The 23,814-nt window shown below is 47.8% G+C and overlaps 1 protein-coding gene across 3 annotated transcripts in view; it reads left to right on the top strand.

Moving 5' to 3' along the window:
• The first annotated feature begins 13,912 nt into the window (after positions 1–13,912).
• RFLNA (refilin A) overlaps positions 13,913–23,814 on the top strand; it is a 33,905-nt gene continuing 24,003 nt past the window's right edge. Inside the window, exons 1-2 of one of the 3 annotated variants that reach the window (XM_073312857.1) lie at positions 13,913–13,986; positions 15,052–15,433. In XM_073312857.1, the coding sequence (XP_073168958.1) occupies positions 15,215–15,433 (219 nt within the window). In that variant the 5' untranslated portion in view covers positions 13,913–13,986; positions 15,052–15,214. Of the gene's footprint in view, positions 13,987–14,407; positions 14,645–15,051; positions 15,434–23,814 lie in introns of those variants that run through there. The other 2 variants (XM_073312856.1, XM_073312858.1) reach the window with 2 other exon arrangements.

The raw sequence follows: 23,814 nt of genomic DNA, 5'->3' as shown, positions 1-23,814 counted from the left end.
TGGGGGGGGCCATAATCTTTTCAGTGCTCAGGGCCTCTAAAGATCTTAATCTGGCCCTGTTCTCACTTATCGTTGAGCCAGGAATAGCATTAGAATAGCCAGTCTGGTGCAAATGACCAGAAGTCACACATAGAAATATGTATTAAGTTAAATCAACTTTTCCTGACCTCTCTTTCCTTCCACCCCCGCTCCTCCCAAAAGTTCAGCTTGGTTTTGATGTAGCAGTGTGGGTCAGTTATTAGAGCTGCACTGGATCACTCATAACCTAGGAGAGGGAAACAATGGGCCTGATTTACCCCTCACTTTAAACTAATATAAACCCATTGGCTTCAAGGGAGCTGAGATGCACCTGCTTTTCACTGAGATTGAATCAATCCCATTTATTTAGCCCATCAAGCAAGAATGTAATTGTGTACCTTCCATTAATGTTACTGACAGGAGACATGGCTGTATCCCTGCACAACATCAGACTGAACATTTCTCTGTCTTGTGGCCCAATATTGCATTCTTTATGCACCCAAAATTCCAATTAATTTTTAATGCAATGGGAGTTTTGCATGTGTAAAGAATGCAGCTTGAGGGTCTAATCCATTGCTTATTAAAGCCAGTGAGAGTCTTTCCACTGACTTTAATGCACATTGTGTCAGGCCTTGAATGTATAGCATCGTACCAGGTATTCAAAGTGCACCCTTGTAAACTTATACCTCAGTCATTCCCAAAGTTGGGTGTTTGTAGAGACCCAGGCCAGTGCCCCTTTTGTGTGTAATCTCTGACTCCTTAGTCAGAAATGCTTGTCACAGTTCCTGGCTTGGCAGCATCAGAGTTATTCACACTGTAAATTCCCTTAGTGCAGTTCATTAAAATAATTGCAGTACTATTAACGTCATATACTAGAGCAACTTGGAAAGAAAATGAAAGTGAGCTAGACCCAGATGATCAATCATGCATTTTACTGACAATGTCTTTATATGAGTTGTTTTCATTGGGAATAAACACCTAATAATTGCTCAGGTTGCTTGTTTTTCCACAGTCAGTTCCATTGTAAGGGCCATTAGTTCCTGTACAATGGTGATTTAAAGCTGAAAACCTATTGTGCTCTGCACCAAAAGATAGATTAACGAATCTGCTTCCACAAAGGTTTGCTGTAACTCCTATAGGAAACATGGGTTAAGCTTCAATTTTGCATGGCAAGTATTTGGGCTCCTGTTATTTTGTATTCGAGAACTTTAAAGGGACTTTGGGGTGTTGGGAATTGGATGGCTCAGAAGGCTGGGAATGAGATCCGGAACTTTTCATCTCCAGGTCATCAACTCAAGCCCAGTCTATCAGATAATGTTAGTGGTTTCAATTCAGTTCCCAGTGGACAGATGCCAATGTCTCAAAACCCACAATAGTTAAAACTTGGTGGGCAGTCTGAGCAAAGTTTGAGCGGGTTTTAGTGAATAGACAAGCCAGTCAAGAATCACCAGATGTGGGAAGAGGCACATTTGCTGGGCAAAGCTTGCCAAGTTGCTGACTATGCTGGTCCAGTTCTGTAGGCGGAGGACTTCAGCCTCCAAGAACATCATTCTGGCACTAGCATCAAAGTTTCTCCCTTTCTTTGCTTATTGCAAGGACCTAAACAGCCAGGACGCCCAAAGCTGGATGAGACAGTTACTTGGGACCAGGCAGATAATGACCATGTATGATTGAACTCTGCTAAAACAAAAAAAAAAGGCAAACTGTGTGGAACTGGAAATTTGGCCTTCGTGCCTCATTCAGTGACCTGTAAGACATAAGATACGAACGTCCCATATCTTAAAAGCCAGGATGCAAAGCTCTTGGCTCTCTCTGGCCAAGGAAGATGGTGAGGTCATCAAAGGACCACCTTTGATTTGAGAGTGGGAACCAAAGGCCATGTTTAGTTTGGAGAGAGCCTCTTGGAAGAAGTTAGCTTTTCAATCACTATCTCACCCATAATATGCACAGATCCTTTTCTTGTCCTACCTGGTTCTAGCCCATAATGTGTCCGTGCCGCTTCTCCTCTTCCCACAGAGCCAGACCTGTCACAGGCATTCCAGGATGTGCTGCTCCCCCTGCCCAGCTTCAGTCCAGTAGCTCAATGTCAGTGACCACAAAGTGCCTGGAAAGGAAATATATTTGCCATTATAGGCGCGTGAACCAGGGGTGCGTGGGGTGCTGCTGCACCCTCAGGTTTTGCGCGGGATTCTGCTTCTGGACCCCTACTCGGAATCTTGGCTGCCGCCCCAGCTCTGCTCCAGGCCCCGTACACAGGGTCCTGGCTGCCAGCCCCAAGTCCAGCGCTCTGCTCCTGGCCCCGCATGTGGGGTCCTGACTGCCGCCCCATAGCCGGGACTGAACTCCCGGCCCCCGGGACTGAACTCCCAGCCCCGCACACAGGATCCCAGATGCCGGCTATTTGATGGACATCATGAGATAAGTTGTCAGTCAAATGCCTGAGCCTAGCCTCGGCCCCCTTAGCCCTTTCCAGGTCCCCCCCATCCCCTAGACACAGCCCTGCTCCTGGCCCCAGCTCGGGGGGGGGGGGGGTGGAGGGAGGGAGCAGGCAGGGGTAAGGGGGCTGGCTTTCAGCACCCCCTTTAGTAAATGTGTTCCTGTGCCACTGTTTGCCATTTACTGTGTGACATCACAGGAGGAAGGTGCGTGTCATAAATAAAAGACAAATGCAATGTCACCTCCATATGCTGGTTGGCATATAAGCTATATTAGACTCTATGACAGCAATTAATTGTTGAGCTCAAGTTTTTCAGCCTTGAAGACTCTTGTTGGTGTTTTAAATGGCTCCCTCCATTCACCTGGCACCTTCCATTTAAAAAGGAACATAAAACCCAAATCCAAAATGGGTTTAATTTTCTTTACTAGAATTGCTCTTCCCACAATTACATTTCTTGCATTTTAAAAATTGCAGTTTTGGAGAAAATCTTCATCTGGGAAACTATTTACTTTCTGAAAGGGATCTGAATATATCAGGGTAGTTTTTGGCGTGTTCCTGGTATTGCTTGTTTTTCTTTGAGCAGTCCTAGAACAGAAGCTTCCTTCCCACTGAGATATTTTTCCCTTGCTTGTCACAAAACTAAGTAGGCTAGAAAAACAGAAGTGGGAAACACAGTCTATGGCGATGAATCAGGCAGTCCAAGCAGTACTGCAGGAAGCCATCCAGGGGCGTGTTCGCTCTAAATCGAGACATGACAGAGGGACGGCAGCCATTTGTTCAGACATTTTAGCAAGCTCAGTGTTACCCTCATGATCTCCTGTCTTCTCCTTTAGGATTTTACTGCTTTGCACTATTTAATCATAAAGGTTTAGGGCACAGGTTTCCCCTTTTACAATATTCCCACACAGTAGAGTCAATGTTTTATTTGTGAATGAAAAGAGAACATCAACTGGAAAAGCTGTAGAAACATGAACCATATATTTAAAAAGATGAGTCTTTTGAGATGCCACACCCTGGGTTAGATAACTTACTTGATCATTACTTTATTAATTTTTAATTATAAAAGAGCCAAATAAGTCCAGTTATCCAACCTGCATTTTAACAACGGCATGCCTTTCAAGCTCTTGCTGGAGGGTTTGGTAATGAAAAGGAACGCATGGCCTGGGAGGAGGTTGGCACTAAATCCATTTCAGATCTAAATTCAACTCTGATTCTGTACACATCTAGTTTCTGGTCTTTTCAAAAGTGCTGGAAGCCTGGAGCTCCCACTGACTTCAATGGAGCACCTCTGGAAATCAAGCTGATAAACATTGAGGAGAAACACTCTCACAATCCACCAGCTACCCCATTATATCCAAGAAAGTGATCTACCTCTTTACATCTAATACCATTGTTAGCCGTACCTTATCTGCAATGGGAAGGGAACGATTGCTCAGCTATTATCTTCTTTGAGTCGGACCTTGCTTTATGTAATAATAGACACATACATTAGTCAGTTTTAATAGATAAAAATAGTGCTGCAGGGTCCATCACGGACCAGCAAACGACGTCAAAGGAGGAGCAGCAAGGGAAAGAAATGCTACGGATGGCCATTCCAAGAAGCCCAAACTTAAAACAGCAGGAGATTAGCGCGCTCAGGGATTAATAATGGGATACAGAGATGCTGACCTCTAGCTTCCCAGTTTGAATCCAGCCTCAGTTGGTCATGAGTGACCAAACGTCCTTGTTTACTGGCTATTTGATGGACTACATAAGTTGGCAGACAAATGCCTGCCTCACAAAACCATGAGACTGCCTGGCCAAGAGTGGCCAAGAACTGAACGGAGACTGAACTAACCCATCTCCCTGAGCCTAAGCCCGCTGAAATCCACAGTCTTTGCATTGACTCTCCAGGGTTGTGGATCAGGCCCATGGTCCCACAAAGGAAAAGGCACATGGGGAAGGGGATGGCATGCAGGCAGCTGGCACCGCCAACGCTGGACCTGTTGTGGCTCGGCAGAGGACTTCACCCTGCAAGTGTGTCAGTGCAGCACGTCCCCCAGGCACGGCGTTGAATTCACAGTAAGCCGGCCGAATCTCTCAAAGGTACTTATATGCCCACCCAGCACCATTGTATCTGAGCATCTCACACTCCTTTAATGTAGTTATCCTCACAGCACCCCTGAAAGGTAGGGCAGTGGCATTAGCCCCATTGCACAGATGGGAAACTGAGGCACAGAGAGACTAAGAGACTTGCCCAAGGTCACACAAGAGGTCTGTGGCAGAGCAGGGATTTGACCCTAGATCTTCCAAGTCCTAGGTTAGTACCCTAACTAGTGGGCCATCCTTCCTCTTGAATGAACAGGCCCCTTCACCTGGGCTGTCTGTACATTAGGCAGCACTTTAGTTCTGTGTCTTTGAAATGGTTTAATTGTTCAAGCCCAGCTGTGGCGGTTTAATCTCCTGGTTTGGTGGGCGAGTGAAAGCGTTCAGGTTGCGTTGTGCTCCCATCTAACGGGCAGGAGAACAGTGCAGAAATCTAAAACACATGAGTGTATTCACAGGCAAACAAAAGGGGGGTGGTTTTTCCAAGAAATTTTTTTCCGTGTAAAAGAATTCATGCTCTCCCTTTCGACTATCATTGTTAAAACAATGGCCTCGTGAGCCTGAAATTTAACACCTTATCTGCACTTGGTAACTCCTGATTTATGGATGGTTTTGCTGTTTATTATCCTCCAAGATAACAGCACAGCAATTCTGACAGAGAAGTGGAGGAAATTTCACAGGCTAACTAGCAGGAGCCTTTGCTGGTGCTGAGACTTTGGAAGGTGTACTTTGACCTGAGCATGTAATAGTATATGGGTCTTTAGTAAACACTGTCTGCAGTCAATTGGCAATCGCATATTCTCCACTGAGGGCCTGATCCAAAGTCCAGTGAAGTGAATGGAAGTCTTTCCATTGACGTCAATGGGCTTTGGATCAGGCATGTACTCTGGAATGTAGTTTTTCCTTATTTTATGTCTTGGCTGCAGAATGAACTGTATAGACTGCTGCAATCAAAACTCAGAACAAGGCACTCTGCCCAGCTAACTTTAAGGAAGTTATTTAAAGATAATCCTCTCTTGCCAAAGTAACATTTCACATCTTGTCTTTGACCATACATGATGGCAGCATCTTTACTGTATTTACGTTAAGTCCAGAGCAATAGAAGAGAGTTTGTTTCCTTTTGACTTGACTTTCTACGATGGGGTGCTAGGCAGACCATTTGGGATCCTAAAGGGAACCTCATGATCTTGGTCTTTCCCACCTGCTCCCCCCCGCACTCGTTTGCCTCAAGTGAGATGACATTTACCTGATGAAGGGGGAAGCTTGAACCCAGAGGAATCATCACAGGTGCTCAAAGAGAAGAAGTCTATATGTATGGTGAGTAGGATGGTAATTGGGCGGCTGTGGATGTGTTGGAGAGATCCTTTCTCCGCTCACTGAGAGGGCTCCTTGAGGCCCAAGCGTATATTTTATTTTGCTTCTTTCTGGCTTGTGGACTCTGCTTGTCCAAGCAGCCAAGAGCTGAAGACCTTGCCTTGCTGGAGTTTCTGTTATGGAGGCTGCCTGAAAAGAAAGCAATGGGCCTGTTTATGAAAGAAGGGGCTTTTATTTCCTGTTGAACTGTGTCGGCTAGTTTGGGAGAATGTTCTGCACGGGGCGCTCGATCTCTGTGCATTTTCCAGGTCAAACGCTACATGCACCTGCTCCTCCATTGCCAGGCAGCTTGTGCCATCACTGCTCCAGTGTCGAGCAAGTGTAAACAAGCCACCATCCTGATTCAGTGACGTTTCACGCTCAGTTTGCACTGGGGCGCACAACTCCACAAGGTGCACCACCAGGAAGAATCAGACCCAACATACTGTACTCCTAGTCTTGTCCAATCCTGTTGTTTGCACACAGAGCTACACCCTCTTGGCTCCAGCCATGCTGATATTTCAGACCTACAGCACCTTGGAGTTTTATTCACAGGAGCACATCAAATGACAGCTGAGACACACGCTCCACCTTTTCAAAGGGAAACAAAAGATGGCTACATCCAAGAGTGGCTTAAGTTGTGTCATAAATATAAAGGGAAGGGTAAACACCTTTAAAATCCCTCCTGGCCAGAGGAAAAACCCTTTCACCTGTAAAGGGTTAAGAAGCTAGAATAACCTTGCTGGCACCTGACCAAAATGACCAATGAGGAGATAAGATACTTTCAAAACCTGGGGGGAGGGAGAAACAAAGCCCCTCTCTCTGTCTGTGCGATGCTTTCACCGGGGACAGAACAGGAATGGAGTCTTAGAACTTAGTAAGTAATCTAGCTAGATATGCGTTAGATTGTGATTCCTTTAAATGGCTGAGAAAATAAGCTGTGCTGAATGGAATGTAGATTCCTGTTTTTGTGTCTTTTTGTAACTTAAGGTTTTGCCAACAGGGATTCTCTATGTTTTGAATCTAATTATCCTGTAAGGTATTTACCATCCTGATTTTACAGAGGTGATTCTTTTACTTTTTCTTCTATTAAAATTCTTCTTTTAAGAATCTGAATGCTTTTTCATTCTTAAGATCCAAGGGTTTGGGTCTACGTTCACCTATGCAAATTGGTGAGGATTTTTATCAAACCTTCCCCAGGAAAGGGGGTGTAAGGTTTGGGAGGATTTTGGGGGGAAAGACGTTTCCAAACGGGCTCTTTCCCAGTTATATACCTATTAGACGTTTGGTGGTGGCAGCGATAAAGTACAAGGGCAAAAGGTAAAATAGTTTGTACCTTGGGGAAATTTTAACCTAAGCTGGTAAAAGTAAGCTTAGGAGGTTTTCATGCAGGTCCCCACATCTGTACCCTACAGTTCAGAGTGGGGAAGGAACCTTGACAAGTCGTTTTTATTGGGTCTAGTTATGTTGTGGGTGTTCCCAAAGGATCTAGTTTAATGGTAAGCCGTAATGGAAATTCCTAACATTCTTAACATTTTGCCACCCAGCCTGCTTCAGGAAAAGTCCTGATGTCGGTGTTAGTATCATTTCTTTTTCTTTCCTAACCTTATTTGTCTTTTAAGGCTGGCAGCAGGAGTAGGAAATTTAGCACGTGATATTGACATTCTGCCATGTAAGCAGGGCTGCAATCTTAATACACTAAAATTGAGCTGATAGAATAGTTAGAGAAATAAGAGAGACAGTGTTTAAGGTCAGGTTTTTCAGCAAGGTGAGGCATGCCAACATGCATATACAATTTTGTGCAAATAATCACGGCCAATCGGGTTTTGTTCATACCCTGAACCAGATTCTTGGCAGCATCCAGCTTTCTCCTGAGTGGCCCAAACAGAGAGAATTGTGCAAGCACCCAATTTGTGAATGCAATCATAGTAATTTTGCATGCACAAATTCAACATGCAAGTGCGCACATGTGCCTTTGTACACACGCAATTGCACACCTGATCTTTCAAAAACTAGGCCCTGGGGCTGCGATATGCCAAACTGCCTATGGCACTTGAGTGCCCATTTCCCATTGACTTTGGCAATAACTGAATGTTCAACTCCTTAAGGGTAGTGTTGGAAAATCTCAATCTAAGAGACAGACACACAGTAAACTGCATGGACCTAGATATGCCTTCCTTGTGTGACTTAGCCTGCTTAGTTTCTTTCCACACTGGATTTTATAAACCCTCTCGGAGCAGCGTAGAGAGTCAAGTTTAAGAAAACAAAGTTAAGAGGGGGGAGTCTGGGGAAGACGTTTTTGTTTAAGGCACACAAAAAAACCCAGACCTAAACAAAAAACCAACCAGCGTTTTATAGAAATATAATCACATGGGTAGCACAGATGACAAATGGACTCCTCTGATCTCACGCAGATCCTCAGAGCTTCGCTCCAAGAAGTGGGTCCAGATTCTGATTTCGATTTCAATACAGAGTAACGCTAATGATGCCAATGGACCAATCTCTGCACTCAGACAAGCTACTAACTACACTGACTTCAACTGATTTCCTCTGGCTTTATGCAAGTGCCCCTGCAGGTTGAATTTGGCCTAACAAATAGCTTGTTTTAGACTGGACTAAGCTCAGAGGCTGGCCACAATCTTTATAAGAGAATCCCCCCAAATGCAAGAATTCCCTCCTTCTGACAGAGAAGGGGGGGTGCGGGTGGCGTACAAAAGCATGAAACAAAGAATCAGAAAGGTGGCTTAGTTCCCAGGCTGCAATTACCCAAGTGCCTAGGTACTTGCCATTAACGCAGTCTACTGGAGGCTAGATTACAGCGCCAAAGAGCTATGCTACCAAACCAAAGGCTTGTTGTTGTTGTTGTTGCCTCTCTGTGGTATTCACAGGCTGCTGTTTATGCCAGAGCTGGCTGCTTGACTCAGGTGCTTCCCTTTACTAATGAAACACAGCCAAGCGGCCTGCAATCCCTCTTCCTCCCCAGCAGCTTGGTCAGACTTGGAAAATCATCCTCACGCTTTAGACTGATGTGGCACACTTAGCCTGAAGGAGTCTGATGCAACTGACAAACTATAGGACTGTTTTATGTTGGGAGCAACCAAAGGCCTCAGTCGGGATTGGAACACCGTTGTGCTGGGACACGGAAGAGAATACAGCCCATGCCCTAAAGACTCGACATCTAAATAATCAAGACAGATTAAAGGTGCGGGAAAGGGACATAACACAGAGAATGAGCAGAGTGATGGTTGGCACCGCAGGGTTTTTTATTGCTATTTTGGGGGCCAGAGTGGATGGGAGGTGACAGGTGAGGGGAAGAATTAATAGAAGCATAGGAGTATGGAAACAAAGGAAGGCAGTGAAGGGGAAGAGAGGGAGAGGTTTATGGTGGGCGGTGGAGGGACCATGAGGGGGAGATGTGTGGGAGGAGAAAGCTGAGCCTATTTCTCATCTCCCACCAGTGAAAAGCAGGAGTCACTCCACTGACCTGGTGTGAAACTGGTATAAGCAGAGGAGAATCAGCACTTTTATACTTACAGACCTGCTGAGGGCAGCCACCAGCTGGAAAGAGAACAGCCTGTACATTGCAAAATACCCCACAAAAAGGGAGAAAGTTTGGCCAAGGACATGGGGCAAAGATCTGTCACTTACACGCAATGGTCCTTGAGATCTTTAATGTCCATGCAGAAAAGAATGGACCTGGGCTTGTAAGGTCTTGTCTGAAAATCCCACGCACAACGGCATGGAACTCAGCAGACAGACCCTCAGCTGATGCAACGCGTGTGGCTCCCCGGACTTCACTGGAGCTAGGACTGCTTACGCCAGATGTGGATCTCACCTATGTGAACTTATATGAACTAAGCAGCGGTTCAGTTCCATTCTGCTGTAATCTACATGGACTTGAAAGGCCCTTCCGGCATCAGACTCATCTGACTGGTGTAGTAAGGGTCTGATCCAGAGCGATACTGAGTACTGGCAGCTCCCAACGACGTGGGGGTGCTCAGTGCTTCTCAGGATCAGGTCCTATGTTGTTTGTCTCAGTGAAACAAGCTGATGAAGAAAAACAACAGGGGGTTGCAAGAATGTATAGTTTACAAAGACTAACTTAATAACGGCTGCTAAAAACACATCACCAACTGAGATGGAAATAACAGCTGTGGGCCATTTGACAAATGCGGCTTTTCTTGGAGGTTTGCTGATTTGGTGCTTTTTTATTATTTTGTACTCCCATTCCCTGCTAACTAAGGTCACTCTTTCAGAAGCACTGGTGGGGGGGCAGGCTGCTGTGCCACCACTTGTCTCTTTAGGACACGGCTGCCCATTGTGCCGGCTGCACACCGCCATTTTGGAAAACTTCCCTCCACTCTCTTCCTTCCTCTTGGTTCAACCACACCAGTCAGGGCCCAATGCCCCTGCTCCTTCCTGCCTTCCAAGCCATAATTTGGAAACGTATCACTCCTGGCGTTACAACTCTCTAAACTGGCAAGCCCGGCATGAGGGAGCATTTTTTCAGGTGCCCACAGGTTCCTTGAGGTGCCCTACTTCTGACGTCACCATGCTGAAAAGATGTTCTTAAAACTGGAGCTATGACAATTTCCACTATCTATATAACAGCCCCTAGCTGTTTTTCATATTTTGGTGGATGCCATACAGTACCTGTCTACCTGTATGCCGTACTCCTGTCTCTCTGAAGCAAACCCTGACGTCCTTCTTGAGTCTGGATTCTGGCAAATATTCATCTAATAATGATCCAAGGATGCCAAGCAGAAGACCGTGATGGCAATGGATTTTGTCTACACTTCGAAACGCCCGGCTCGCCCTCGCTAAAGATTCGGTGGCTAGGTTTCCTCCCACTTTAAAACCAAAACATCATTAAGATACACACCTTCCACCTTCCGCAATGGATGCGGTACTAGTCCTACAGGCAGCTGCCTCCACTACGTGATCCCGAGTCATCCTCAGCACACAGGCCAGCCAGTTTACCGAATGAGGCAGGGGCCCTGGGAAAAAAATAGCACGGGCTCATGTAAGGAAAGACTGTCTCGTAATGCATATGCACGGTTCTCTCTCATAGAGATAGCAAAGATAACTGGTAAAGCCTGAAGTCCATTCTCAGTCCTTCCTTGGGCAAGGCACAGGCACACTGTCACCAGGCACAGGTAAAAGTCTTCTGGATAATGCGGTCAACCAGCATCGATCCACACCGGTCCCTTTTTGCCATGTCTTGAGACGGCGATGAAAATGGCTTCTTTAACCTGGTCCCACCCAGTTGAGACACGGGCCACAGCTTCAGGGTGATAGCTCCATTGAAACATAGGCAATCCATAATAGGAGAAACGGTCTCCCTCACCCCTTCTCCATAGCCCAAGTTCTTTGTCTCACTACCTTTGCCCCTCACACAGCCTTGCACAGCACCATGCTTGCTCTTGCCAGTACAGACTCACCAGTTCAGGAGGGCGGGTTGATGACAGGCTACATTGGGCTAACCGGTTGAATGTTCAAGGGAGTTAGCGTGCCAGGGGATCCTCTAACTCCATAGGTGGTAAGCCAAGGCCTAATTTATGGCCATTGTGACCTTCAGCCCCCCTTTGACATTTGCAGATCAGCTCCATTCTGTGTGAGACATTAAAGCTCTTACAGTAATAGGCTTTAAATCACTCTGCACTACCAGATGATTGGCTGGGTTTGATGAATGGGTCAGAGGTAATAATTCACTGAGGTTATTGTGTGGGCTGCTTGCTGGCTATTTGACATTTATAAATCAGCTACATTTTTCTGCACTGCTCAGTGCATACAAATCACTATAGCTAATCTGAGAGAGGCACTTCAGTTCAGCCAAGAGTGGCTTTGGGCATCCTTGGCCTTTGTTTTGACCTGAACTTGAATAAACCTAATCAAATCTAGTTTTACTGACAGCCAAGTTCCTCTACCACCACCCGAACGGACTGGCGGCGACTGGAGGGGACTGTGCAGGAGCATGGCTCGTTTGATGTCAGACTCTGCCTTCCTTTACTCACACTGAGTAGTTTACTGCACTAAAGTCACACCAACAACTCAAGGAGGCTGAAGTCAGTGAGCTGATTCTGAACTCAGGGACACCAGAGTATATCAGGAGCAGCGCTAGTAAAGATGATGGAGTTATATGAGTATAAAACTGGGGTACGGAGTAAGGGCCAGATTTGTAAAGGTATTTAGATGCCAAAAAACCATTGGTTTAAATGGGAGTTAGACACCTAGATGCGTTTGAACAGCCCAGTAGGTACTACCTGACATATCAGGTGCCCAAATAGCATTAAAAACCTGGCCGTAAGGCATTACTCAATGTGGGTAAGGGTGGCAGAGCCGGCCTGTGGAGAATAAAAATCAAAGTCATGCTGTATTAAAAAAAAGTCCTCCTGGAAGTAGCAGGCCAGGTCCTTAACCTACCAAGTCAAACCACATGATTTGTTTTATGTTGCAGCCTCTCTCTCTTCCCCAACTATTAGTGTCTAGCTCCGGTCCCGATCCTACAAACCATCAGTACCAGGCATAGTCCATACTATGATAATTAGCCCCCTCACTTGTTATTCCAACTTACAAAAACATCTCCTTGTGGGTTTTGCCTTACCATAGTGCCAAGTGGCTCGAATCAAGGCCCTGGGTAGGCCCCATTGTGCTGTGCATCATTAGGTCCAAGGTGAGACATCCTTACTCACAGCAAACAGTCCCGTTGAATTCAACAGGCCTGCTCATGAGGCAAGAGCCTGCTCTAAAGCGCCTGAAAGCTGGTCTGTATTATCAGCAGGCCCTGCCCCAAATTTCTCACAATCTAGGATATGCACAGATGCAAAAGGTGCCTGAGGAACACACGCAGCAGGAGGACAAGGTAATGTGGTGCAATAAGCAGCAGACTCAGGTTGGCTAGGCAGGTGGTGGATACCTGATGCCAGCTCCTCCTAGCCCCCCCTTCAAGGTGTACACTGACACACATTCGCTCCACATTGTAAGCTGTAAGAAAATCGATTCTGCAGTTTCTCTTTGCAGAAACCAGGTGAAAATAAAAGCTTTTCCTCCTGCGCTGGATTGGTTTGCTGAGTTTTTGGAATGGTCAGAACCCCCGGTGTAGCTGCAGACGGAGTTTGTCCTGACGGTGTAGGAATACCACTACCCCAAACAATGGGAAGCGTTTGTCCATCGATAGCTGCAGCTCCATGGGAGGGGAGGGGGGGTTAGGTAAGCACAGTTACGGCGCGCAATGTGTGGCTTGTGCACAGCCCTGACCCACGTCGCTGTGGTTACCTAACTTTTCATGGTAGCCCCAGCCTGGGTATCCAAAGGGTCGAAGTGCTGGGGCACCCTAATGTTACAGCCCTGGCATGTGGCGAGTCAGCACCTCAGCTGATGTAAATGAGTGTTGCGTCAATAAAGTCAAGGGCCTGGTGTAGCATTCGGCCCACTGGGGACCTTCCCCAGGACAGGCTAGGGCAGTGGCTCCCACCTTCAGGAAACCAGCCTGCCATATGTTGTTAAAGGCCCATTTTCCAAGCACCATCCCCAGCTTCTCCCCCAGTCCCCTTCAGGAAATGCCGCTCTCCAGCCCACGGGGCAATGCCCAGCCCTGCAGATGGGCCTATAAATAAGAACCCAGGCAAGTGTAGGGGGTAGCTGGATGAGAGTCAGAGGGAGGCGCCCCCTACACAAAAAAAGCCTGGAGGCTGCAGGGGCAGGATGTGTTGGCCTTGCCTGAGCCAGTAGCAACGCACAGCACCGAAAACGCCAGCGACGGGGCTGCGAGAAGCCGGTTCCCCTGCCGGGGAAGTGACTGAACACGCACAGAAGGGGTGGGGGGCTGGGGTTCGGGAGGGCCCCTTGGTTCTCCACCCACCCCATTAAGCTAAACCAGCGAGCGGCAGGAGGCGGGGAGAACCAGAGCGAGCGGCAGGATTTCCCCAGGATCTCTCCGGCGGCGGCGGCGGCAGCGGCAGCGGCAGCGGCAGCAGCCCCCCGGCGCCCGAGCGCAGGACCGGGCGAGCTCTCCCTGGCGGCCGCGAGCCAGAGCCGAGCGCCCGGTGCCGCGGGGAGCCGCCTGCCGCGGGGGACCGCTTGCTGCACCGCAAGTAAACGGCCGCCGCTTGCGCTCGGCTCCGCGCCTCCTGCCGGCTCTCCGGCCGCACGCGGCGGGGTGCGGGGCTCCGGGCCCCGGGGTGCAGCAGGGGCGGTTTGCACTTTGCAAACGCACGGGGGACACCCCCCCCCCACCACCACTCCCCGGGGGGGGCGGGGCTCTCCAACACTGAGCCCCGGGTCCCGGTGGGCTCGCCAGGGGGAGGCGGGGGGCAGTCGCCTGCCCCGTGCCCCCGTCGTGGCTGCCGGGCGTGTTGGGGGCGCAGCAGGAAGGAAGCGTGGTCAAGCCAAGCACAGTATGGGGGGAGGAGGGGGGGGCACCAACCCCCAACGCGGCTCCGCTTCACTCCTGGCGTGGCCCGGCGAGGCAGCCCGGGTTCGATCCGTGCCCCCGCTCCCCCGGCGTGCGGAGGGCGAGGCGACGGGGGCTGGGCTGGGCTAAGTTTGCCCGTCCCCGTGCACCGAGCACAGGGGCGAATTGGAGGCGGATCCGTGCGGGGCGGAGACGCTGCTGCGGCTGGAGGGGGGCGGGTCGGTGCCCTGCGTTCCCCGCGCCCTGCCCTGGTGGCGCTGTCAGTGGCCCAGGTGCCGGGGTGGGCGGTGGATCGCCGTGGAGAGCCGGGCGCTCTGTTCCGAGGAGAGGGGCTCGGGGTGAGCCAAGCGCTCGACCCCGGCTCAGCGATGGGTGACAAGGGGAGGGGGGTGGTATCCCCAAGGCGGGGAGCCAGGGGATCTGCGCCTGGCGGAGGGGGGCCCAGCGTGCTTTGCTCTAGGGAGCGAGAGGGTCTCATACGTGCGCTCTGCTTCGGGGACAGGGCTGGGGAAGGGGACGCCCTGCCCCGGTGGTAGGGTCTGGGCGCTCTGCGCCGGGGCTAGGGGTAGGAGTGGAAGAGGGAACGGAACCTTCTTCGGCACCTTTAGCCTCTTGCCCTGGCCTTTGCTGGGGGCAGCGCCCTGGCTCCCCTTCCTTCGGCAGGGCACCCAGCGTGACCGAGGTTTGGAGCGGCTCAGGGCTGGTCTTGTCTCTGATGCGCCCTCTCTGCTCCCTTCCCCCGCAGGGTCAGCTCGGGCTGCGGGCCGCTGTGCCAGAGCGGGGGCGGCTCCTTGGCTGGACTGTGGGGTTCCTGGCCGTGCCCGAAGCCCTTCACCTCCTGCCTTCAAGCTCAGGGAGGAGGCGGATTTTCTTCAGCGTGGCTCCGCTCCCCTCGCTGCCGCCCAGAGATGGTGGGCCACCTGCACCTGCAAGGAATGGAAGAGAGTCTGAAAGAGAAGAGCCGGGAGGGCCTGCTGGACAGTCCGGATTCCGGACTGCCTCCCAGCCCAAGCCCCCCTTTCTACACCCTGGCTCCCGGGATCATCGAGGGCAGAGCCGAGGGCAGCAGCAGGGGGACGGATCACCCAGGACATGAGCCCAGAAAGGAAGTCAAGGAAGGCAAAGTGGTAAGAGCCTTTCCTGGCGCCCTACAGCTTCCTCCCAAGGGTGAGAGGCTGGGGTGGTTCCTGTTCCTAGCTCCTCAGGGGTTTAAGTGGGGAACTGTCTCCATCTTTCACTGGGGACCACCCCTTATGCCACATCAGGAGGCTTTTGTTCTGGGATCGGCCCCAGAGAGTTTACAATCCAAATAGACAAGAGGGACAAAGGGTGGGAGGAAGAAAGGGCTTTTGTAGGAGCCTGTTTGGGTGTCAGAGGCAGGCAGGGAATGAGAAGAGTAACTCAGACCCAAACCTGGATTCCAGTAGCCTCCAGCATTGGGGGGTAGGTGTTTAAAATCCAAACCTGCATTTAGGTTTCACAAATGGACCCTCTTATAAACCCAACCCCTTGCACCTCAGGGTGACCTGGATGTGGTCTCCAGTGAGGAGTGGACTCCCTCATGATGAATCCCTCTCTTCATCCAGGCTTCATGAGATGGGATGGGCCACTGGTGACCCCAGAGGCAAAACATTAAAAGGCTCTTACAGAGCACTTCATGGGTTAATCCTCCCTGAAGACAGCTACACTTCAACTCTGGAACCCCTGCTCCAGCTTCAAACCGTGGAAGCAGCCAGCAGCCTAGTTCCTTACTGTACTGTTAGGACTGGCTGGCAAAGGTTTGACCCCTGGTGGAGAATCAGTGACAGAGTTCAGGGGGGTCTGGGGACATTCAGAGCCCCATCACTTCCCGGTGGTGAATTATTTGCAGTTTGGAGTGGGAGCTGGAGGATAAATCACAGTAAGCGTTTGCTATTTAAAACACATCAGACACATGCTTCAATTTCCAGTGTAAAGAAAGAAATAAGAAATCAGTCTAGCTCAGTGGCTCTCAACCTTTCCAGATTACTGTACCCCTTTCAGGCATCTGATTTGTCTTGCGTACCCCAAGTTTCACCTCAAGCTACTTGCTTACAAAATCAGACATGAAAATACAAAAGTGTCACAGCACATTATTACTCAAAACTTGCTGACTTTCTCAGTTTACTACCTAATTATAAAATAAGTCAATTGGAATATGAATCTTGTACTTACATTTCAGTGTATAGTATATAAAGCGGTATAAACAAGTCATTGTATGAAATTTTAGTTTGTCCTGACTTTGCTAGTGCTTGTTATGTAGCCTGTTGTAAAACTAGGCAAATATCTAGATGAGCTGATGTATCCCCTGGCCACCCTCTGCATACCCTCAGGGGCACGTGTACCCCTAGTTAAGAACCACTGGCCTGGGTGACATGGTTCTGTGTAGTAAGAGAGAGTACAAGGCTGCTTAATGCAATGCTACATGGGGCTAGGTCTGAGGTTGTGACTAGACATACCAGAGCTGGCTTCTCAGCTATGCTGAAATGATTTCATTCCAAATCAGTCCGATTGGTTTGTGAGCATGGAGCAACAGTGTTACAGTCATTTCTGCTCTGAATGTGGAACAGTGCACTATTCAGAACCGTTTATGTACATGTGTCAGGGCCGTTGGTATCAGAGACAAGATTTGGAAAGGTTCATGTTCTCTTCCAAAGGATGAAGTTGTTTTTGCTTGAGAGGTGGCTCTGTGCTGCTGCTGTTTGCCTGAATCGTGCTTCAGAGAGTGATGCTGTTTGAAGTCATGCACGGTATGGCTGAACAGTACAGCTCTATTGGTTTTCAGGATTGAACTCCTGGCAGCAGCTATATAGATAGAAGCCGGATTCTGATCATCTTGACAAAGGGTCTGTGAAGTGTTTGAGGGTGGAGACGGATTTAAGCAGATTCATTAGGACTTTTGTTCTGCTTCATTTTGTCAATTTCAATCTGTTGCATTATAAATTGCTTTTAAAGACCGAGGTTTAGGAGGATTTTCTGGAGGGAAGGATTTTTGCCCAAGGTTCTTTCAAACATTTTTTCTGTTAAAAAACAAACATTTTTTGATGTATTCAACCGCATATTTAATTGGCTTAAATACAGAGTAAAAACTTTCTGCAGCACAGAGACATTAGCTCTCCATAGGAAAGAATTATACTTTATGAATTTCAGTTGCCACTCTACTCCCTTCTCCCCCCTGTGCAGATTTGCACTGAAAGTTCACCTTCGTTTCAGTTTTCAGGTTCTCAGGATGTGTTTAACATTTTATTGAAAACTGTCTTTTATACCTTAATATGCCAACGTCCTCACACGAGCACTAACTGTTGCTCACCAAAGTAATAGGGTGGGTTTTAATTTAAAAAAAACAAATTCATAAAGTAAATATTGAGGTTCCACACTTAGTAACTCATCCCCCATGTGAGTAATTTTACACTAACGTTGTCATTAACTTCAGGGGCGTACCTACTTGCATAACCCCGCGCCTAAGACTTTGCAGGATCGGGTCCTTGTTATGCAGTCATAAAACGAAATGTGTGAGGAGGGATTAATGAAGGTGTGTTGGACCAAAATACAGCTAGAAACCTGTATAAAACTCTACAACAGAGTCAGATGAGCTGCCATGAAGATAGTTATCAGACCGAGTACACTCTTAGGTCAGCCCCTCCGAAAAGGAGATTGTACAGAATAACACCTTACTGATCAGGGACCAAATTCAACCTTGGTATAAGTGGGTACAAATAATGGAATACTCTGGATGAATTTACCCCAGGGTCTTACTTCTTGACTTCTGTAGAATAAATATTTTTAAGGTTTATGGAAAAACAAAATTCTATTGTCCAGCTATTTCTTTGATTTTGGACACACATGGATGTTAGGCAGCATTTTGAGAGGTTAATGTTATAATTGTTTGCCAACTGGACACCACATTACAGCCATGTTAGCTGTGAGCCCTTGCTGTTAGGATGTAGGCTTGTTATGTGGTGGATGCTTTTGTGCTCTAGTAGGTGTAGAAGAAACACAGACCCACTCATATAAAAAGCAATCTTATGTTCAAATATGGAGGAGGAAGCAATGCAAATGCTTGAGACATGGGACTGTACCATAAGTGGAGATTTACTCTAAACAGACTTGCAGTTGGCACACTGCAAAATGGTGAAATAAGTTATTTATTAGTTGTATGGGACTATCATTCTACTTTTCTATAAACGGAATTTCGTTCCATCTAATTTCCACTCTGCAAATACTGTGCTTGCACTTGGTTCTGTTAGGAAAGTAAAACTATGGAAAATGATGCTTGCGTCATACTATTAAATGTCAGCTTCTAATTAGCTTTCATCTCACCATTTAAGGAGAACTCACAGATCTGTGAGTAATTATGCAGTCCATGAATTTGTGCTCCTGTTTTAATTGCCTGCTCTTTGCAGTTTATCAGAGAGCATGGGCAATTGGTGAATCAACAATTAATGCTATTTTCAGACTAAATCATGCGTGTTTAGCGCCCATTATATTATTATTTGTGGTATTTACACACGAGATAGAGCTGAGAACAGTCTGTGCTATAATACAGTAAAATATGTGTAAGCTATATTCCTAATATCCAAAAATCTATCAGGTACAGTTACAATAAGTCTAGTTGTACCTGGAAAAATAGTTGGGAAATATTTCATGGCATTTCTTATTACAGTATTATCAAAAACTCCCATTTTAATCTTGCTGGGGTTCAGCTATTTTGTTCCAGCTTTAAAGGTAGGTTTAAGAATTTCTCTAGCTCTGGGATAATTCTTGACATACATACTGAAATGATCTTGTATGTACTTCCCAGGGACATTCTTCTGTTTACAGTCCACATTCCCTGTGTTTGGTGTGATTAACTTTAACTATAAAAATGAAATCTCTTCTTTTTTTAATAAGCCAGACTTTGTTTTGAAGACAATGCACCATTTATTCACATTTAACCAGCCAATTTGGCTACAGCTTTGGGATCCAAGAAAATATGAAAGGCAATTTAGAGCCAGAGTAATAAATACCGCAAGCTCAACACCATTATATTAGACTTTGCTTGGAATACAGGGGAACTTACTTTTAATTCTCCCAAGTAAGCCATACGTTGGGGATTCTTCAGCTGCTTTGTGCATAAGGGCAAGAGACCCTATGAGAAGTTATAGCCTAGAAATACAAAGTGACTTTTAGCTATCTTTTAAATTTAAAAGATGACAATTTTTAATTTTTGTTCTCAAGCACCTTGAAACTTATGTTACAAAGCATCCCATACATTTTATTAGAAAGACAAGGTAAACGTTGTATGTATGGCTAGGCAGTAAGGAAGACCCCTAACATTAGCTGCAAGAACAAGCATACGTTAACAGCTTTCACAAGAAACCAGCTGCTAGAATGAAGTGGACAGGGATCAAGGGGCAGATTCTCAGACTTCAGTGTAGTTGCCCCCGCAGAGAATTTACTCCTAAGATTGTCCAGGAATATAGTTCTGATGCAGAGGGTCCGATTCTCAGCTCACCGACATAGCTCCGTTGTTTTCAGTGGATTTACACCAGTGGAAATGAGATCAGAATCAGGCTCAAAGGTTCTCTGCTCAGAACTTACTTGTGGGTTTACTGTTTACAACTTTAAAAAACGTTCCTGGGTTGTACTTGCCATCAGCGTGGAGCTGCATAAGGTACACGGGGACTCTGGCGGCTTTGGGGTCCCAAAAAGGGACAGCAAGAAGATGCCAGGATTTTCTGGGGGAGGGAGAGTTGCTAGAGAAATATGTGGTATGCAGCTGGGAGTCGTCCCCCTCCCCGCACAGACACACAATCCACAGCTATCTCAGAGGGCCCAGAAATTCTGTCCCCAAAGGAGGGAAAGTGCGGAGATTCCGGTGCTGAATCATTTGCTCACATTAACATAAAACAAAGAAACAGAAATGGGCCCTGATCAGAGCTCATATGTGGTGTTAGGGCATGGGGGAGGGTGAAAGACAGAGGATGAAAACAGGGAAGAATATGGGTGGTTAAACCACAAGGTTGGGAGTCAGGAACTGTCACTCTGGTCCAGTCCCAGACCCATCGTACCTCAGTTTCCCCATGTGTGAAATGGGGACAATACCTCATTCATAGGGGAGTTGAGAGTCTTCACAAAGGCCCTGATTGTGTAAAGAGCTCTGCAGTCAGACTTTTGTGCCTGCATGAAGCCCCACTGGCCACAATGGGGATTTGCCCACACGGAGATCCTTGCAGGAATAAGGCCTCTCTTGTGTCTGGAAGGTAGAAGGCGCTATGGAAGTGGCCCTGTAGCTCTAAACCACAGTCCTTTGGAAATGCATACGTTCTCTGCTTAGCTTGCCTGCTGATGCTTACTGGTACTTCAGCATATAAAGAACTGGGTCCATGCCTGGGCCGAGAGTGGGAAGCATCGTATCCATCTGTCTGGATGCAAGTACGTGCTGCGCCACTGAGCCAAACGGCTCTATGTTGATTTTGCCCCATTATGCATGTGGGAAAAAAAGTCTGTCAAAATTATTTGGCTGTGCTTGGCCCTTTGTCAAAATAATCTACAGACAAAGCTGCCCCAGCTCCCTCGGTAGCAGGCCTGTCATCTGGGAGCCTCGCAGGGCAGAGCCGTCTGTTCCCAGCACTGTCCCATTTGCAACAGGTTCCTTGTTATCTGAAAAGCTGTCCATTAATTTAACCAGGGCAACATCCCTGTCACTCCACATGAGAAACGTCCCCACCCCAGGGTATTCTACGTAAACAACTGAGGTCCAGATACAGCCCTTTGGATCAAATCCTTACTCGGGGCAAATTTGTCCCATGGGAAAGTCCATGACATAGAGGAGAACGGGGAGGAAATCGCAGTGTTCCAGGTAGGGCGTGTGGGTTCACCACCGCCACCTCACACCCATGGAATGAGCAGGATGTTTGACCCCCAGAATCCCTGGCTTCCTATGACACCCATCCCCAACTCACTGGCCCTGACATGCCTGCTAAGATGGGGCAATGTGCACAGCATGCCAGTCCCTTTGGGTACCACCTCACACCTCCTACCCCACAATGGGCCCTCTGGGGGAGACAGTGCCACGGAGACAGCATGGATGGAGGCGGTCCATACGTGGAAGGTACCTTCTGAGTGAGGAGTGTCTGTGTGTGTGTGTGTGGGGGGGGTTAGGGGGAAGGGGGATAATGCATCTGTCAGGCCTTGCCCAGGCCAAATGTCCCATCAACTTTGGGTCCTTAAGGGCCAGTTACCAGGTCTTCCTCCCCACCCCCCGATCAAAAGCTGCAGCAGGGCCTAAGGATTAAGCAGGCCATCATCCCTTCTAGGGGGTGAGGTTTGGTGGTCCACAAATCGGACAGGTGGCATGGCCCTTCAAACCCACACACATCCTGAGATCCCTGAGGAAAGTCCACAGAGGTGTGAGACCCCTGGTAAATCCCTCCCTCCCTCCCCCCGTTCCAATAGCAGCATGCCCCCCCTCTGAAGCCATGAGACCCTGGTATCCCTGCCCACATCTGAGCCCCACCCCTACCCCACAGGAAGCCCTTGAAATTCATGCTGATGGGGTTGGCATTCATTTCCACTCTCACCTCCCTCTCTGCCCTGCACCCGTTTCTGCCAGAATCCAGCACTTGCTCCACCTCATCCCCTCTTATATGAATCTGGGCCCATTTCACCACCTCTTTGAAACATTCCTGGCAGAAGAGAGCTGGCAGGCCCCAGGCACTGCCTAATCTACAAACCATATGCCAGCTCAGCATTCCAGTTACTCACCAGGCTAACATGGTCTTGTTTGTAGACTGCTCCAACTGAGCTATGTGTCTATGTGTTGATTAATATCTCACTCCTAGCAGTCACATGAGTGGGAATCCAAAAATGTCAGGCCTGCATGTAAAGCAGGGCCCAGCCTCTCCTGTCTGTCAAATACAGGGTCTCTCTGGAGGGATGTAGTGTTCTTTTCTAGTCCCCACCAGAGGAGAGTCTTGGGATGCCAGAGCACAAATTGCTGGAAAGGAACTGCGTCTGCCTAGTTTGGGCAAGCAGCTCTCAGTTCATTTCATAGCTACACGGATACATCTTTCTCTCTGTACTAAAGTCCTTCTATGATATAGTGCCCATTGCCCCAAAGATCCCCAAATGCTTTGAAAATTAAATACAGAGGGACAGATCCTCAGTTGCCATCCGGCTGCACAACTCCACTGAATTCACTGATTTACAGATCCTGGCCCCAAACACCGCATATACCTTGTGGGTGAGGGAGAACACAGGGTATGTACGCTGTTGCTGGGCGATAAAATTGTCCACTCAGGCAGATGTGCATGTGCTAACTTGAAAAACAGCAGTGTGGCCATGGCAGCACGGGCAGCAGCTTGGGCTAGCTACCCAAGACCCGCAAGGGGTCGGGCAGGATTGTACTCGGGCCGCCACCATGCTGCTCTTTTTAGCACGCCAGCTTGAGCAGAGCTAGTGTCTGTCTGTCTACCCAAGCTGGGAAACACGCTGCACAGATATACACACCGAGCCAGACAGGCGTGCCACAACCAAATCCTGTCTTTACCCAGGCAAAACTTCCACTGAATTTAAATAAAAATTGGGGGAGTTTTGCAAGAATAAAGACTGCAGGATTTGGCACATAATTTTTATATAGATATACAGGAATCACTTCACCAGCTATGAAAATGCAGTCACCTCTAAGATGGAATCTTTCAGCTAGTTGACACCCCACTGCATCACTATATAACTCTTTTGGACAAGAAGTTAAGTACCATACATTTCCCACTTGAAACAGAAAGTTGATTTAAAGCTGCAGGATGTAATTATCTAAAATTAAATATTCCATAAGACTAGGACTACCAGCCACGCTTTCAATTTGACGTCTCCATTGACTGTTCTCTCTTCCAAATGAAACTTATCCTGTTTCTGGAAACATTATAGTTGCATGAATAACAGGGCTTGTAATCTCCAGTACATCAAGACATTAGCAATGCACAATCATTTATTAACCAAGTGTATCTTACCGGTTAAAACAGACGCTTCCTAGATGCGTCTCCACTGAATAACTCAGGCAGATTTTTCATTATTGCTGTAAATGTCAGCTTGCTGCAAATGACATTTTCATGGACCAGTATGTTCATGTGAAATCTGGAAAGAGAGTGGTATGGGGGTTAGCTAGAAGAGGCCGCTGGTGACTTGAATTCAGTTCCTACTTCTGACACTTGGGCAAGTGATTTCATCTTTTGGTTCATATCTATCAACCTGTTTCAGCCTGCTGCCCATCACCATAGTATCTGAGCCCTTTCCACATCAAATCAATAGCAGTAGTGAAATCCCTAGTAGATTTCGTGGAGTCTCTGGCTTTGCTCTCTTTTCGGAGTCCAAAGTCATATGGGGGAGGGGTTTGATTTTTTTGTTTCTTTTTTAGATTCTATTAATTTCCTTTTTTGTGTGTGGTTGGTAGGGGTTTAGGGGCAAAAGGGGGTGCCAGTGTTGTCCTTTTTTGTGGTGGAAAGGCTCCCCT

Source organism: Lepidochelys kempii, chromosome 15 (genome assembly GCF_965140265.1).
Source record: "Lepidochelys kempii isolate rLepKem1 chromosome 15, rLepKem1.hap2, whole genome shotgun sequence".
NCBI lineage: Eukaryota > Metazoa > Chordata > Testudines > Cheloniidae > Lepidochelys > Lepidochelys kempii.
Note: the sequence above shows the minus strand (reverse complement) of the source record. Positions and strands in the feature narration are given on the sequence as shown.